The sequence below is a fragment of the Lynx rufus genome, unplaced genomic scaffold (assembly GCF_022079265.1).
Source record: "Lynx rufus isolate CCGP_SWC_20201006 ecotype Redwood Valley unplaced genomic scaffold, mLynRuf1.p SCAF_17, whole genome shotgun sequence".
In the NCBI taxonomy this organism is placed as follows: domain Eukaryota; kingdom Metazoa; phylum Chordata; class Mammalia; order Carnivora; family Felidae; genus Lynx; species Lynx rufus.
Genome location: NW_025814831.1, coordinates 25,115,772 through 25,134,640, shown reverse-complemented (window position 1 = coordinate 25,134,640; position 18,869 = coordinate 25,115,772). Strand labels below are relative to the sequence as shown.

At 42.2% G+C, this 18,869-nt stretch overlaps 1 protein-coding gene across 4 annotated transcripts in view; it reads left to right on the top strand.

Annotated features, from left to right (window-relative positions):
* Positions 1–18,869, top strand: part of NRXN3 (neurexin 3) — a 1,502,570-nt gene that overhangs the window by 438,959 nt on the left and 1,044,742 nt on the right. For all 4 annotated transcript variants that reach the window (XM_047079783.1, XM_047079782.1, XM_047079785.1 and 1 more), the window contains 2 exons: positions 10,931–11,369; positions 15,805–16,188. In XM_047079783.1, the coding sequence (XP_046935739.1) occupies positions 10,931–11,369; positions 15,805–16,188 (823 nt within the window). The remainder of the gene's footprint in view (positions 1–10,930; positions 11,370–15,804; positions 16,189–18,869) is intronic.

The window sequence follows — 18,869 nt, the reverse complement described above, 5'->3', positions numbered from 1 at the left end:
CCCCATTGTCACACCCATTGTAGATATCGCTTAATGGACACAGCTGGACACAGCACGACAGTTTTACTGCTTCATGCCCCAGGTACCCACTCCTAATTGATCAAACTGGATGTGTAATTAAAATTACATGCCATTCCTAGTTTCATTGAATGTAAGAATGCAAGATCTCAGTGTTTGGAGAATTTGAATTTAAGCTGAACTTTGTGGGTTCTCCACTTACACCAAAACTTCTTTGATTCCTGGAAGTGATAATGAATTTTGGACCTTTTAGACATTCTATATCTCTTTTTTTCCAGTATTCCTCTCTGTCTATTTCTCCATCATTTCTACCTCTAGAAGAATTTTAATTCATAGTCGTTTCCTATTCCCTGTCTATAATTTGGTATCTTATGATAAAATACCACGGAAATAATATAGACATGGACATAATGTAAATGAAGAGGAGTGAGTCATAATAGGAGTTATAATTGAAACCTAAGATCCAAGACTCAGAAAAGCTGTCTTCAAATGTGATTTGTGTAACTGGTAGTGAAATTCATGTCAGGTTGGTTTTGCATGGCATAAGGGACATCTAGTGGTTATTTAAGTCTCTACAGATTTACTAAAGGTAATGTAAAGTTACAGGTTTAAGTATGGAGGCTGAGTACCATCACCTTGAAAGAGAGCCCCAAGAAAAGAAGGGCGCCCTTCTTTGTTGCATGACTATTTTGAAGTTAACAAAGGGTAAAGAAACCTGTTCAGAAAAAAATCAATTTGAGTCCTAGCATTTCTATCTATATTATTGTTAGTTTGAACCCAACTCATTTTCTTTCCTGCCAGGTTGGAAATGATTCTGTTATCAGTTACCTGCCAGCCTGGCACATTTTTGCTATCACTTTCCCTACCTCTTCTGCTGATTGCAGAGGGGCTCTTTGGACCACCTTGAAGAGCCATCTGATTAGAGGCTTCATTAGGCTAGAAGCAGAGCAGCTTAGCAGGCCAGGGCAAGAGAATAGTTTGTAATTGCTTCTGACCGGCAGATCTCCTTATTTGCAAGTTGCTTCTCCATCAGGAAGCCATACACCTCTAGTCCATGTGTATTTTGTGTAAATGAATGGGCTTCACATTATAGGAAGTTAAACTGGAAAGCACCTGTGTGAACTTGCCTTCTTAGCCACAGAGAATATTCCTGAACTTGCCTATTGATCTGCACCTCTTGGTCTAATCCGTCACTATCCATGGTTGTGAACTCACTGCTTCTGTCTTCTGGGCTGCATGGAATACTTTCCTCATGTGCTCCTATTGTTTCCAGCTAATTGTGTTAGACTTCTTGAAGGTTCTGTTTCATTGAGTCTTTTTATAGTATTTCTCCCTATTCTTCTGCCTTTGGGCTTTTTATATAATCTCTTTCTCCCAAAGCCATTTGGCATTTCTATTGTAATGTATCTTCTTTCAGGGTAGCTGGTGGCAGAATGCTTCATTGTTAGGTATTTATTCGTGCTATTTGACCCTGGATACGGAGAATAAAGGCTCTGAGGTACTGTTTCAAAATATCCATGTGTTTTCTATGACATTCCAAGCTACATTGTCATAAAGAGGTGGGCAGTATTCCCTTAGCATACTCCAGAGCGGGAGGCAGTGTTGGTGCTGAGTTTTGTTATCCTATCTCTTCGAGTATCTTGCTAGAATTTATGATTGATTTTTTTGTTCCTTCTTCTGTTGGTGTTTTGTCAAGATGCATAAACTAGTGACAGATGCTACTCATGGGTACGGAACTTTCTATATTAATAAACTTAAAATGCAAGCACATTTCCTAAGCATGCCCAATAGTGAAAACCAAATATTTAGTGATTCCATCAAATTCTTTTTAACTGTGATACTGTAGCTTTCTCTCTTCTCATCTTATCACTTATTATCAAGCAGAAGGAATATAGAGGCTTCTTTCTGCAGTATAGTCCTCACTGATTTAGAGGCATCAGGAAATAGTCTTTGGGATTTTCTTGCCTGTCTTCCTTCTCATTCTTTCACATCTTCCCGCAAATATGTACTGACTTTGTGTCAGGCACTGGGAGACTCAGAAAAAAGGTACAGTTTCCTCCACTTGAGCAGCTCCCAATCTACTGGGGAAAACAGATGCAGCACAGCATGATAAATTCCATGACAGCAGTTACAACATGGAGCCCTGGGAGCAGAGAGGAGGAAATCAGATGTAGGTAGGAGTCGAGTGAGTAAGAGTGTTGGAGAAGGCTTCCCAAAAGATTTGGTACGCAAACTATGCCTCAGATGGCAAACGGTTATTCACATGGAAAATCCAGGTAAGGCTTATCCCGGGGAGAATTTACCGGATGAACTGCAGAACTTGACAGTGAGGTGGGGACTAGATTAGGAAGTCTATTATGTAATGGGTGAAAGTTTGCATTTGATTCTGAAGTTGATAGAGAATCATTGAAGGGTTTAAGTGGGGAATGACATGTTATCCTCAGGGAAAATAGTGAGATGATTAGAGTCATTTCTAGTCTTTGGAATAAAAATAACAGTAGATTCCTAGCGAATCAGGAAGGCACCTTTTACATTTTGTCACCTTTCCAATCAGACTGTTAAAGGCTTCCTTTCTACTCTAATGGCTCCTTTTTTTTTTCAATTGCATAATGTCTATATTTTTAGAGCTTTTCATAATCAGGTACCACCTACTCATCTGATCTTTGTTCTTCTGCTGTGTGACATGTAACTTTCACTCTAGTCAGGTCGGTGCCCTCATCAAGTATTCTAAGAAGGAAATGTAGGCATTCACTGGGTAGGTCTGTTTAGTACATAAGTAAATACAAGAAGTTTGAGAGTATGTTTTATTGAACCTCTACTGTGTGCCAGGCACTTTGTTACAAACACTGGGCATGCATTGACTACCACATAAGAAACACACAGCCTCTGTGTTTATGAAGCTTACAGTCTAGAGGACCATAACAGTGCTGTTCTTGGAAAGCAGAAGGAAGAGAAAAACGATCTAAATTTCTGATCACTGGCTCTTGCACATTCAGTAATTAGAGTGACAGATATGTCTCACTACAATTCTGATATAAAATATATCCCCCCTCTAAGCATTTTCCAACATTTTCTAAACATGTTAGTGGCAGGGATCACACCTCATGTTCCTTTGTATGCCCTGTGGTCTAGAGCTAAAATAGAGTGGTTATTTAACACATTTACATGGATTTTGTTTCCAATATCTTAGTGTAGCTAGTTAATTTACATTAAGTTGACTTTATGTTAGAGGATAACAAGGATGGAGAATAGGTTCATCTCAAGTTATATTTCTCAGTGACTGGTGGTAACTTCCTAGAGAAGAATTCTGAGACTACAGTCAGGTTGAATGGGAAAGGGGGTAGAATAGAATGACATCAATTAACAATGAATGTCACCTGTGAGGAAGGAAGAGCAGAGACACATACTTGCCAACATGGCTCTTGAACATGGGAGGGTTTGATATCCAGGTGTGGCTAAAAAGGTCATCTGGCGAACTCTTCTAGTTCATCTAGAAACTTTTCCGTCACTATCTATTGACGATGTCTTGCAGAGATCTGGCCCATTACATGCAAGTTCATGTCTTATATCTCTGCCTGGGTTTATTTATGTCAAGTCTGTAGTCTGTCTATGCCAAGTTCTTCCTTCATTAATTTAGTAGAAGCTTAGTACATGCTGTGAGGATGATAAAGCCTGAATCAGCAAATCTTCCCTCTCGCAATAATTTTTTTTCATGGGATACTTGAACATATGGTGGCCTGTTCCTGATCAGCATTTTTAACTGAATAAAGTCCTCAAAAGTTTTCTTCCTTGAATAAAATTGAGACCTTCCCTGTGATTGTGTTAAGGGTTGGAAATCTTTCTCAACTTCTTAGTGTCTCCATCTGTAACCACGCATCAAACCTATATAATTACTTCCATTTCACAAAAAAGCCATCGGACAAATATTTGTCTAATTCTTGATCACAAGTGGTAATGAATTGCATTATTAGCAAGCACCCATGGCTTTTTGATTCGTGAGGGCAGAGTAACCGGCCCACAGCTTTCTCTCTCTCTGGTTGAATTGCCTATATGTCCAGGTGACTGGATGCTGTTTTCAAAATGAGGAAGGGACTGAGGACTTTGGTGATTTAACATCAGTTTGCCTGGATTTTTTTTTTTTTCCTGTCACTCCAGCTTGTCTTATGTCCCTTTTATCTTTTCCTGGCCACTTTCTTACAAATGGGACCATGGATTAGAGATTGTATACACTGGTGGTCCCTCATGAGATCCAGCTTGCAGCTGTGTTTTCTTTTACCCACAGAGTGTTGGATCACTCAGCATTAAAAAAATTTAATTAACAGTTGACATTCTGCTACTGTCTTAGCAAGTCTGAAACTCAGTTCCCATTTTCTATTTCTTGTGCTTAGTTTTTATCTTTGGTGGATCTTCACCGCTGTTAACAGAATATAAAGCATGAAAATGGTGGCATCCATGGTACGTAGCAATTGGGGCTTTGGGCCTCAGGTTTGATGTCAGCTGCAGCTCAGCAGGCAGAGTTAGTTCACTGACCCCTGTTAGCAAGACCATAGATGCAGATGTGGCCCCGGCCATGCCAAATACTGGCTCTTCTGACTTTGGACGCTCAGAGGACCATCTGCTGTCACATTTGTGTTTGGACTTCACTGTTGGGGTTTGGTCAGTGGTACATTCTGATAGAAAACGTGAATGATAATGAATCCTAAATCTGTGCATGTATATGCTGTGTGTGTGTGTGTGTGTGTGTGTGTGTGTGTGTGTGAAGAGAGAGAGAGAGAGAGAGAGAGAGAGAGAGAGAGAGAGAAGGGAGAGAGTGGGGGGAGAGAGAGAGAGAGGGAGGAAGAGTGAGAGAAATAAGGAATGCCCACCATTTATAATATATATATAAATGCCACATTAGTCAATTACATATATTATGTAGATATTTATTTTTATTTTTACTTTAGCATTAGTTAAATCTAGTCTGTTACTAGTTTGATCCCTGTCTCTTGAGCTGACAGGCACCTTAGAACTTATCCTCAGAGGAAATCTTTTCTACCAGTGGCTTCATGCCAGGCTTTTCTGTCTGTTGATTTAGCTCTGGCTTTTCACAGAAAAATGACAACATTAATAGTGATAACTACCATTTGTTGAGTGCTTATGAAGTTCCAGGAACTGTGTCAAGTATTTCTATATACAACGATATCTTATTTGTTTTTGTTTTTGTTTTTTTAACAATACTGTGAAGTGAGACGTGTTATCCACATTTCTACAGTGAAAGACTCTGAGGTAGAGACATATTAATGATTTTATCCAAGGTCCCATAGCCGCCATGGATGGATCAGGACTCAACCCTGGCCGGAGAGATTGCGAAACCCATGATATGAACCACTGCGTTGCCACTTGAGTCCAACGTACAATTTAATGCAGACATGAGCATTTATTAAGCACCTGTACAACCAGGTGCTATTTGCAGTTTTAAAAGGTGTGGTGCATATTTTTTTGCTGATAGGTGTTTGAGGTCTGTTGAAGAGATAAGACCTGTGCTTATTTAAGGATTATGAGGTTGCATGTTTTGAGTGACAAGTGAGTGGAGCAGTCAGTTCATAGGAGAGGAATTCACAGCAGACCAGAGATATCAGTTGCCTGAAGGACAGAGGGGAAGTAGGGTAGAGAAGGTAGGATGTGGCAACCCCGGAAGCAAGATTCTTTCACAGTGCTGCTGCTTTATGTTTTTACCCTGAGTAGGAATGTTACCCAGTAATAAGATTAGCCTGAACGTTTATCTAGAAGCAGCACTATCCTGGAAGCCGTAGAGAAAAAGCTCATTTTATTATTATCTATTGTCAGTGGATTAAATGCAGTGGGGGGATAAATACATCTTTGTCTTTTGCTTGCCCTATGTACACTGCTCCACACATAGGTATAAAGTTGAAAGGCTTTACTGGGATGTGCAATCAACACTGTTCCATATCAAGGCACCCTGACACTGGCTTCTCACCGTTCTGTTTTGTTTAGTCTAGACACTTCAGAGAATGTCCCCTAGCATCTTGAATTTCAGACATCATCCACTGACCTGGATCAGAGCAGTGGTGCTCAGGCATCAAGTCATGGACCTATAAATGATGGTCTGATAAGCTGACCTAGTGGTTTTTATTGAAATTGTCCTACATATAGACCCACAGAGGATTGAAGGTGCTTTTTAAACACAAGAGAACAAAGGCCAGGTGATACTCTCCTATTCCTGCACAGGATAAAAAGTACCAAAAGGCCATCTGGGCACTGCAGGGCACATGCCCACATCCCCTCATTCCTTCTAGTTTCCTTGCTGGAGTGCAGAGGGCTGTGGCATATACAGCAGAGGGCATGAAAGCATGTTCTCAGGAAGCTGAGAATAGAGTGGCCTAGGAAAAGATGCAAGAGAGAGAAGTACATCTGTGAGCTGGGACTGTCTCTACTCCTTAGATTTATTCTCATGGACCTGCCATATAACTCAAGTGCCATGGAAGAGTTTAATGTAAAAGGCACATCGTGTAAGTTTGAAGAGTTACTCATTTTCCAATCAGGGCTGGTGGTTTGGGCAATAGGAAAGCAGCCACATCACTAGTAGCCAGTATGAGGATTCTGAGTTTATCAAATGACAGGATCAGCAGGATCAGAGCAGCCAGAGAGGACCTGGAGTGGGTTTATATATATATATATATATATATATATATATATATATATATATATATATATATATATATATATAAAATATATGTGTGTGTATATATATATATCCATGTATGTGTGTATATATATATCCATATCCATATCCATATCCATATCCATATCCATCCTGGTGAAAGGATGCCAGGAGAGGAGAGAAAAGCATGGTAGCCTGGAAAACGTGGTGAGCAAAGATGCAGAAGCCTTCACACTTGAGCTCAGACAGAGGCCTCTGAAGTGACTCCTGAGTGGGGAAGGGTGGGATCTACCAGGGGTGAAGGGCTTTGCACTTCTGGGCGGAGTTGAGTGTGGTTTTGTGATTGATGAAGGGGTTTTTGCTTTATGGGTAAGTATGGGCCACAGGAGAGCCTAGAAACTGACACTCCTAGAGCATTGTCCCATCTTGTGCAGTCAAAGAGATCTGGGTTCGAGTTCCAGGTACGCCCTCTAATGCTGCCTATTTCACTTGCTTATTGTCAGATGCATAGCAGATGCTCACAAGATGCAAACTGTTTTTGTTACATTGTTCCTGCTTTCATGTCTTGCCTCACTCCTGATACTGCTCCTTTGTGCTTTTGTAGCAGAGATTGTGGAGGCATAGAAGTACAGCTTTTCTGAGAGAGTGTGTCTCACCTCTGAGACTCTGTCCTCAACTAGTTTACTGTCTGGCCTCCCAGGCATGAGCTGCATTGTGGTCCACATGGCCATCTTTACAAACCCACGTGTGGGGTAGTCAGACCAGCTTGTCATTCTTTGTGACTCTGTCTCTCTTTGGCTGTGTCACATCTTCCCTCATGGGGAACCACTTCCACTTGTCTTTAATTGCTCTTCGTTGGGGCAGCTTGTCAGCTAAGGCTGCTCTCTGTCACTCGATCCCACATTTCTTCCTAGTTTAGTCATCAGTTGGGGTCTTTCCTTTAGCTGCAAGTCTGGTTTCACAGAGAACACTGTACCAGATACTAATTTGCCTTGTAAGGGGGTCCAGCAGGGTTTCTTACCTCCACGCCCTGCCCGAGGCACTGGTACATTTTTGTGTGGCTGTGGCCCCGGCCATGGTCCTATACCAGGCAGGTAGGGAAGGCGAGGATGTCAGCCATGGAGCTTCTCAGTTGAGTACCACAAGGCTACAAGACCCCTGTCCTCCTGTCCCTTTCTTCTCAGCAGAACTTCAGTTCAGGCCCCTGTCAGTTTCTAACAATACCCCAACACCACTGGAGACCAGGGTATACTATTATTTCTTCCTAGGTTTATCCACTAGTTTAGAATTTTCTGTATTGTACCATGTATAACATCCCCCTCAATCCTGATAACAGCCTTGGAAGGGAAAGGGGAGCCATTCCTAGAATAGGTTTTGAGGTTCCTGCCTTTGGAAATGGGACTCAGAGAGGTTGTCCAGCTGTCTGTGAGAAAGGTGAGGCAACTCCATATAAATAGACAAATAATTTCCAGGCCATGGAGTAGGTAGAGAGCTCACCTTCAGAGAGCTTTTGAGAGAAGTCTTGTTATCATTGGCCAGTTTGTGGCCCTGATTCTCCTGTCTGTCTCTCTGGAAACCTGGATTCTAGTTATTCACCTTGGGTCTTAGTCTCAGCTGTGTAACTTTCCCAGAGAAGAGCCCCTCTTCATGGTACCCTGCATCCCTTTAAAAGGCTTTTTTCTTTTTTCTCTTCTGCCTCCTGTAGGAGTGCCTGAGTTCCTTTTCCATTTATTATTCAATGGAAGCAAGCCTCAGTCTCCCCCTCTCCCCTCCATCCCAGGATGAGCTGTTGTTATATATTAACAATTAATCTTAACAAGGAGCTGTAGTCATAGGCATTTACTCCAATGCAGAGAAAGCCAAAGTTTGTTTATGACAGATATCACATGCCCAGGCGCAATAGGTGGGGTTAGAAAGGAGAAGCTGCCAGTCATTAAACTTTGTTTCTTTTTCTGGTTCGCTCCAGTCATTGATAGCCTAAGGATCTTGCAGTGTTTCCCCTGTTCACATGGTCAGTGCCGTAGTGCTAAGATGAGAAATTCAGCTTTTGAATTAGGAAGCTGAATGTGCATGATTTTCCATGTAATGGTAAAGATGAGCTTCACAGGTGCTGCTAGTGGGACCTCACTCTGAGTGTCCACGGTGGCCAAACACATGGATGTGAGAGCCCAACTCCCTGGGTTCAAGTCCTGGTCTGCCAGTTACCAGCTATTGTGACTGTGAACTGGTTCCTTAACTACTTTCCACATCTGTTGCCATCTGTAAAAAGAGGGGAATGATGGTAGGTATCTCAAATGGGTGTTACTGGGATCTAATGGGATGGTAGGCTTTAGCTCCTCACATGGTATCTGGCAGTAGGTGCTCAGTAAATATTAGTACCATTGTTATTTGCAGTGTTATTGACTATGGCTATGTTCATTGTCAAGGTCATATAGTATGTGAGGCATTTTCAATTCTTTGTCATTAGTTATATATTAAAAGGGAAACAGTTCTGGTGTTAGAGATTAAATGATGTACTGGGATGACCCATCTAATTACCTTTTCATCACTGTGATAAATCGTAAGACTTATTCTAGTACTTAAGTCCATTTTTTACTGAAAATGAAGATGATGTTACAACCTTTTTTAGACTGTGGAAAGGATGAAATTTGATTTACAGCTACAACAACTACCACCAAAGTACCTGAGATTTTTATGTTCCTACTCTGTGCCATTCTAAGTGCTTTACATGTATGTACTGACTCATTTCATCCTTGAAAAATAATTTACCCCTGTATTCCCATTTTCAGAGGAGAAAAGAGACCCAGGTAAGTTCAACAACTTTGCCAAGGTCACACAGCTTGTAGGTAGTAGATGTAGGACTTTAGCCTAAATCCGGATCCTGACTTAGAATTTGAATAGGATAATGTAAAGGACATAGCAACGTGATTGCCATAATCAATACTGCAATGTTAGCCCCTTTCCCTTTAATTTTTTTTCTTGTTTATTGGGTAAATGTGATGTTACTTAGAGATCACAGGACCAAGACCCATCCCAGGGTACTGCAATCAAAATTCAGTTCCAGTAACAACAACACCTCTTTGAAATTCTAATTTTGGGAAATAGCATTAATCCCTGCTTTTACGTAGATTACACCAGATTTTTAAAGTCATAATAGTTTTTTTTTTTGAATATTGTAGGGTGTTTCATTCTCCCACCATTGTGTGTATAGAGGGTGTACGAAATGTGCACAAAACACAGATTTCATTCCCCACCAACTCTTAACACATCTCCATGGTGGAAAAAAAATGAAATGATGCAATACAGTACAGTGAAAAGTCAGTCTCTCTCCATTCCTGAATATTAATCTGACAGATCCACTCACCAGTGACAATTTTATAATTTTCTGTGTTTCTTTCCAAAGATGTTTTATGCATTTATGAGTGCATAATAGTTTTTATATTGAACACACACACACTTAACACAATGATAGTGCGCATATATATGTGCATATCCATATGCATAAACACATATCAAAAACACACACTCTTAACACAATACTGTAGAACACACTCTTTTATGCTCCTTGCTAATTTCACTTAACAATATTTCTTGGAGAGCATCATGTCAAAACCAGAGCACTGCCTTGATTTTTGTTTATTATTATTAATTTTTTTTTATTTTTGAGAAAGAGAGGAGGGGAAAAGGCAGAAGGAGAGAGAGAATCGGTGCAAGGCTCGCCCACGACCGTGAGATAATGACCTGAGCCAAGATCAAGAGTCGGACACTTAACTGACTGAGCCACCCAAGAGGTCCCAGAGAACTACCTTGTTTTTAAGGACTGCATAATTGTCCATCATCAGGATGTGCCAGTCTGTTGTTATTGATGGCCATTCAGGTTGTTTCTGGTCTTTTACTACACTTCAGCAAATATCTTTGTATTTAAGTATTAGTATTTGTGCAACTCATACTCTATTGATTTCTACTTGCAAGCTTATATCATATAACTTTCTGATATCACAAAAAATTGACCAGAAGGAGACAACACAAAAGTAATAAAATGGAAATGTGGGGGCTTATTCAAGGCTTATGTGTATCCCAGAAGTCTCTTCAGTTGCTTTTTCACATGCTGTATCTCATGTTTCTCATATTGTTTGAGACGTATTGTATCCTGAAGTCTTTTCTTGGGCCTTTTACCCAGGTGCCCAGTGAACAGTGGATGGTAACTGTTTGCAAGATTGATTCATATGGCACTTGTTTGGCTTTTGACAGGTTGTTTATAAGAATAATGACATCCGTCTGGAGCTGTCTCGCCTGGCCCGGATTGGGGACACCAAGATGAAGATCTATGGGGAAGTTGTATTCAAGTGTGAGAATGTGGCCACACTGGACCCCATCAACTTCGAGACCCCAGAGGCGTACATCAGTTTGCCCAAGTGGAACACCAAACGCATGGGTTCTATCTCCTTTGACTTCCGCACCACTGAGCCCAACGGCCTGATCCTCTTCACTCACGGCAAGCCCCAAGAGAGGAAGGATGCTCGGAGCCAGAAGAACACCAAGGTGGACTTCTTTGCTGTGGAACTCCTCGATGGCAACCTCTACCTGCTGCTTGACATGGGCTCAGGCACCATCAAAGTGAAGGCCACTCAGAAGAAAGCCAACGATGGGGAATGGTACCATGTGGACATTCAGCGAGATGGCAGATCAGGTAGGAGAAGGTGGGATTGTGACTTGGAAAAGAGGAAAACTGCAGCATCTTAGTCTGTTTCATGGCTTTGTATTTTTCGTATTTTACAATTTTTATTTTATGTTTGTGCTTGCATGCATGTTGACTCTTGCTGTTCTCTTTAATGGTTGTTGTAAGATTATGTTTCTGAACAAGTTATCTGTCTCGTCCCTTCCTCTCTCCCTTGTCACTCACCACACAGCTGTCTCTGTGAGAGCTTCAAGACCCTGGAGCCAAGGATGATTTTACAAGTAGCATTTCCACTGCTACCAAAGAGACTGTCATGTCACTGGTGTGATGTTTTTTTTTCCTCCTCCTTTTCTTCTTCTCCTTTTTCTCATCACCATGGAAACCGATTGTGACATCACAGATGCTGCATTATGTGATTACTCTGTAGGATAAGCCTTACTGTGTGAGAGTTTATGCAACGATACACCCTTCAATAATTGGCAAGAGTCATGTTGCAGGGAGAAATTAAGACAAGAAAGGAAAAAGCAAATTGATTTTTCCTGAAGTCATGTTCAATTTAAACCCTTCCTTTGGTGTGAGAGCCTATATTTCACTCTTTGCTCAGACCTCACTAACTCTCCCTTCCTCTTCATAACCTTTTACATTTGGTTTAAATGGCTTTGTTTGTTTCTGCAGCCGCAGATCAAACAAGCTAGCCCCAGGCAGTACATAGCTACTGTGGAATTGTAACAAAGAGAGGGAGGGAAAACACACACACACACACACACACACACACACACACACGCATATAGAGAGTCTGGAGCTTTTGAATGCCTGAACAGTTTGCATAGCTTTCTATGGACCATGTGGCAATGAAGGTCACATTCTGTGCCACCAGAAAGGACATTTCACCCGGAGTGGTAACTAGAGCATTTGGATTTCACACTTATTTCCTGATTCTCCATTTAGAGAATTATACTCAGGAAGGGTCTTGGCTATATTTGCTGTATTTTTAAGGATTCTCCCTCCTTGTAAACACAGAAAGTCTTTCATCTGGGAATTTTTTTGTAGGCACACTTGGCCAATAATAGAAAACAATAGATTCCCTCAAAAGGCTGCAGCCAGGAATGAGCTTTTCTGTATAATTCCCTAGCCAGAGAGATGACAGAGATGAGCAATATTACCCTTAGGAGGAGCTGGATGGGTTCCGTTCAGAGGGCAGACGGGTGGCAGATTGCAGCCCTGGATGGTTTAGTGCCCAGCAGGATGCTTTATTGATTGTCTGAAATCTAATCAGAACCAAGAGGCTTCAAATTAAATGTGCTTGTTGAGTAAGAATGAACAGTTTGTGCTTTTTTAACAGAAAAAGACACAAAAAAACTAATTTCTCTGGAGGGAAGATCTTTTTCTCTCTCTTTCTAAATTTATCCATAAGACGTCAGCAGGGGCAGAGCAAAAAAACTATCCTAAAATTATAAGGGAGGGGTGCCTGGGTGGCTCAGTTGGTTGAGCATCCGACTTGGTTTTGGCTGGTGTCGTGATCTCATGGTTTTGTGAGTCCAAGCCCTGTGTTGGGCTCCATGCCGACAGTGTGGAGCCTGCTTGGCATTCTCTGTCTCCCTCTCTTTCTGCTCCTGCCCCCACTCATGCTGTCTGTCTGTCTGTCTCTCAAAATAAATAAATAAGTAAACTTAAAAAAAATTAAAATTATAAGGGAAGCACTTCTCTTGGTTTCAGGACTATGTGTTCTGGGTCTCTGGAGTTCTACTATGGTTGATGGGTGTCATGATTGGTTAATCTAGACCTGACGTAGCTTAAAGGTTACTTATCTGTGTCACAGGCAGGTGAGAACACCTAAGCTTGCCATATGTTTACTTCTGTTTATTCCCAGCACTAATTGCTTTTCCAGTGATGTAGTTATTTTGTTAGATCCATCAGTGGACCTATCTGACAAATATATCTGGATTTCAGAAGCCTTGAATTTCTTTTCTGGGAGCCATAGAATTGGCCAATACTGATAAATTTGATCAAAGCCTATAATAGTTTACTGAGTAAACAAATAATTGTCCCATGAAAGCAGCATAACATAAAATTTTAATATGATCTATTAAACTTCATTTTTTCATGAGAGTGTTTTCTGGTATGTTTTTAGTTATGAACCTGTTCCAAAATGAATAGTTATGAAAACATCTGTATTTGCGAGTGTGGTGCCTCCTTCCCTGTTCATCCCGAAGAATGACATGGGAAAAGTATTATGATCACTCCTCAGTTAGGAGACTGATTCTTGGAACTGAATTATGTGCATTCAAAACAGTTGTGGTCACCCACTCAGAGGACGGATTTTCCTCAGGATGTATTTATGGCTCCAGCATTTAAATTGGGTCTGATGCTGTCCTTGTTTATCAATAACTGTTCCTCCAGGTTCAGGATCAAGCAGCTCTGTGGGCTTGTGGAGGGTAGAGAAAGCAAGTAGCTCAAGAGAATAGGAGATGCAAACCTCAACTTCCTCATTTGTGAAAGAGCGTACATATTAACTCCTACCTTGCTGGACTGTTGTGAGGATCAAGTCCAGAAAAGCACATGCAGTACTTAAAATGGTGGCCAGGACGTAATTATTGTTCCATAGGTTTCTAAAAGATTAAAAATGAACAAACAAAACCCAGAAACACAAATCCGATTTTTCCAGGAGAAAACTTCTAGGATGGAGTAGAGGAAGTTGCTGTTGGTGTAACCCACCCAGAGGCCTATTATGCTGGCTTTGTAGCCTGGAGTGTCCTTCTCATTCTTGATCTTATTTGATCTTTTCGGCCCTTCAGACTCTCCCCTTGGTAGCCCAGGGGATTGAGACTCAGACAGAAGTGAAGGCTAGCTGATGGATGGCCGGCCTACTTATCCTGGTACCAATAAAGCACTTTAAGAATACTAAAGTTTTTACAATTTCTGGCATGTTTAGATATCACCTTGATTGTATAGTTTAGGAAACTGGGCTGTAAAGTGGCTCAGGGACTGGCTGGGGGAGCAGAATGCCAGGTCCAAGTTCCCAGGCCAGGCTGTATGTATGTACATTCTACAGTCACGTTGATGGATCCCCGACCCTCCTGCTACTGTGTTTGGTCTGCCTCTCTGATTTCATCTCCCGCTCACCCCTTGTGCCCTTCAACCCTAGCCGTACTCTGGCTTACCCCATGGCCTTTGCAGGTACCATTTCCCCTGCCTGGCATATTCTTCCCCTAGACTTGGTAAGGTTGGGTCCATTTCAATATTGTAGTTTCAGCATACCTATCACCTGCCAGAGAGGCCTTCGCTGACAATACGTTTTATTTTTTTTTAATCTAAAAAAGTTTTTTTAATGTTTGTTTATTTTTGACAGAGGCAGAGCATGAGCGGGGGAGGGTCAGAGAGAGGGAGACACAGAATCCGAAACAGGCTCCAGGCTTTGAGCTGTCAGCACAGAGCCCAATGCGGGGCTCGAACTCACAGACTGCGAGATCATGACCTGAGCCAAAGTCGGACGTTCACCTGACTGAGCCACCCAGGCACCCCGCTCACAATACGTTTTAAATTAGACCCCATAGGCTGCTACCCCAGTGCCCACTTTGCTCTCCTCCTAGTACCTACCATTACCTAATTTCTCTTGTTTGTTGAGTGATATATTTACCTTCTGTCCTCTGCTCTGGACTATATGCACTAGAAGGACAGAGATATACCTGTCAAGTTCATCTTTGTGCCTACCAGAATGCCAGAAACACACAGGTGGGCAATACATATTTGTTAAATGAATAAACAAACATGTCCCAGGTAAAAGTTCTCAAAGGCAATGCGCCAGATATTCACTGGCAGGGCTGGTAGCTAATGCTGGTGTGGAGGGTATCAGTGCGTGGAGGGTTCCATCCTTTGCAGATGGCAAGCGAGTGATAAAGACTCAAGTACTTCCAGAGTCCTTACTCGGTCCCAGACACACAGGGGCACTTTATATATATCAACTCATTCAATTGTCACACCAGTCTGTGAGGTGGGGACAATTATTTTCCCATTTTACAGATGAGGATGTTAAGGCCTCCGGAGGTGAAATCACTTCTTCAGGGTTACACAGCTAGTCCATGGTAGAGCTGGGGTTTAAACTGAGGCATCCGCCGTGCTGCTCTCAACCTGTATGGTATGTGACCTTTCAGCCAAGACTCTGTAGAGAAAAGATACCACGTTAGGTGTTAGTTGACTGAGATGGTCCTGAATCCTCCTGTCAGTGAGATTGTCTTAGTGGCGAAGACTGGAACCAAATGGCCTACGTTATCCTATCTACTGTCTTGAAGCATTTGACTCCCTTGCTTGTATTGTTCCCACCTGACCAGGCAACACTGGTCTCTGAACTCACCTACTGGTCTTCTGTCATTTGGCTCATTGACTGGCAGCCTGACCTGAGTTGCCAAGAGGGCTGTTAGCTCACTCTGTTTCTGTCCTCCCATCCCAGGTACCATATCAGTGAACAGCAGGCGCACGCCATTCACTGCCAGCGGGGAGAGTGAGATCCTGGACCTGGAGGGGGACATGTACCTGGGCGGGCTGCCAGAGAACCGTGCTGGCCTCATCCTCCCCACCGAGCTCTGGACTGCCATGCTCAACTACGGCTATGTGGGCTGCATCCGTGACCTGTTCATCGACGGGCGCAGCAAGAACATCCGGCAGCTGGCGGAGATGCAGAACGCTGCGGGCGTCAAGTCCTCCTGTTCACGGATGAGCGCTAAGCAGTGTGACAGCTACCCCTGCAAGAACAATGCTGTGTGCAAGGACGGCTGGAACCGCTTCATCTGCGACTGCACCGGCACAGGCTACTGGGGAAGGACCTGTGAAAGGGGTGAGTTGGCCCTCGTGGGTGGCATGCAGGGTCCGGGTGGGGGTGGTGGATGGCAGTTGTGTCCCTCGATGGAACTACCCATGCTTTCTTTGTTTTAGAGAAGCATTTCCTTTTGTTCGCTGCTTCCCAGATTATACCCTTTCTGATTCTGGATGATTGAATTTGTTTGACTAGGATTGGATCCCAGAAAGGGAAACTTCAGAATAAGTATTACCAAGATCATGGTCCTTTTTCAATTAAATATGAGACATCTTCTATGTAGAGTGGGCACATACTTCTCTTTTCGGTTTCTGGATACACTAGCAATCTAGCTTTTTGGAGCTTTCTACATGCTAGTTCTTGGACTAGGCTTTAAAAATACACTGTAGAAGAAGGTAGATCCAGGCCTTTTCTCATGGAGTTGCTGCCTCCGGGAGTATTTAGTCATTAAAGAAATAATTACAAACATGTAAGAGGCAGCAGGATGTATTGGTTAAGAACATGAACTCTGGAGCCAGACTGGGTGAGAAATCTGACCCTTATGGGGTGTTTTGAACTTTATCAAGATAACTGGTATCCTTCAGACTTGATTTCCTCATCTGTAAAATAGGGATAATCAGGCACCTACCTCACAATATATGGTGATGATTAAGTGAGCGAGTAGTTTCCCAGACAGTGACTTAGTAAGTATTGGTGATTGTAACCATCATCATTATTGTTCTAAACATCACTAAAGGGAAAATAGAAGTTTGGGAGGCCTCTGCAGGGGGAGCCACCATCCTGTAGGGATTCATAGAAAGCTGATGCCAGGAAGAAATATGCAATCTGAGACTTGAAATATGACTAGGAGTTAGCTTTGCAAAGAGGTTGGAGGAAGGCATGTGTCTTAGACAAGAAAGACAGAATGTGCCAAGGGACAGAGATAAGAAACCATGGCACAGTTGAGGAACTGAACGAAGTCCAGAAAGGACTAGAGTGTGGCATGACGTGGGAGGAAGGGCATAAGAGGTAGGTGAAGGTGAAGAGGAAGGAAGCAAACAGGCCAGGGTGCTGGGAGCAATCCTTTGCATTCACCACTTTAGCATCTTACATCTACACTGACTTTGCAGCTTGGGTGAAGGGTAGAGATGAAGGTAAAAAGAAACGGAATCAAGACACGGAGATTCTGGTCTTTAAGCAGTGTCCAATTCCAGCTTGTTTTATTCTTTTATATGCCAAGCTTATGGACTCAAGCTGGCTGTCCATAGGTTGTCAAACTCTATTTTATATGAAAGGATAGTTTCTGTAGTTATCAAGTGTTTGCTGAGGGCATAGCTTTAAGCATCCAAGGGCTTTGAGGATACTGCATTTGTAACAGACATAGTTCCTGCTCTCAAGAAGTTTATCATTTATTTATCTGAGGAGTTGAGACATCTATACAAGAAGAGTAATAAAATAATACAGGCCAGCATCATGGATTCTATTTGTGGACCAGACTGGGAGGATATGGAGATTCAGAGAAGAGAAGACTTTCTTGAGGAGGGACATGCAGGGTCTCAATCCTCAAGACTACTGGTGGCCAGAATTACCCAGTATCACAAGTCTGATGATGAGGATGAATCCTGGAACAATCCAGGAACAGGGGCTGGATGATGAGGCAAAGATGTTTTCAAGGCGTGGTTTTTGTGAGGTTAATTATATTATTAGATGAGGGGTATTTCAAAGGAACTGCAGATCTTTTTTACAGCTGGATCAAAAATAGGACACAGAGCACTGGGGTGAAGGAGGAAGAGAGAGCTTATTTGGAGCTTAGGGGATGTAAATTCAGTCACTGAATTTTCAAAGCTACAACAAGCAGAATTTGAGCTAAGATGAGGAAGCAGCTGTATGGGGCGGGTCAGTCTGTCAAATTCCTAGACTTTTTGCCAAATCTGTTTGGAAGCTGGACTACCCTGGTATTGGTTTAGGTCAATAGAAAGGTCATTTGACATCTGAGATGAGTAAGACAGTTTTGGTGCAAGCCACATTGTTACAGATCTTCCACCACCATGGAAAGTAGTATAAGAACCAAAGATCGCTTCAGACATCCACTTCTCCCCTCAGGTCTCTTCCCAATTCAAGGACCTTGTGACTGCTGAAGACAGGAGGATTTCCTGTAGCCAGCGGTGCAAGGTGTCTCTGAGCTCACCTATTCCAAGGGTATATAAATGGGAGTTGGTCCAAGTTTTGCCAAGTACGGTGAAAGTCACTGCACCTTTTATGTTGTCACTTTGGACTAGTCATTAAGAGGCAGCTGATTGGGGATATATGAGGGACAATTATTCCCGGTACAGTGCAGCCAAGTCATCCATTCTAGCCAAATGAGAAGGAGCATAGCAAATTTAAGACATTTGATCTATACATCGCTCAAATCCCAGACGGTTCAACCGATTGTTTTGTTCCCCTGCTAATTGTTTTTTGGCCCTGTATTGTTTCTGACACCGTGTTCAGAGTGAATCAGTGGAGTGTAACAATGGTAGGACTCTACTTGCTAGCAGAGAAAATAGAGTTTTCCAATGACATTGTTTTTCTTTATTGAAACTGATTTCTCAGTGGAGATACTTTGAGTATCTTTTATTCATTTTTATACATGATGTAGACATTTATTGAAACCCTAGCATATTCCAGGCAGTGTATTAGATGCTGGAAATGCAAAGACATTGACATAGCCCCTGATGTTGATG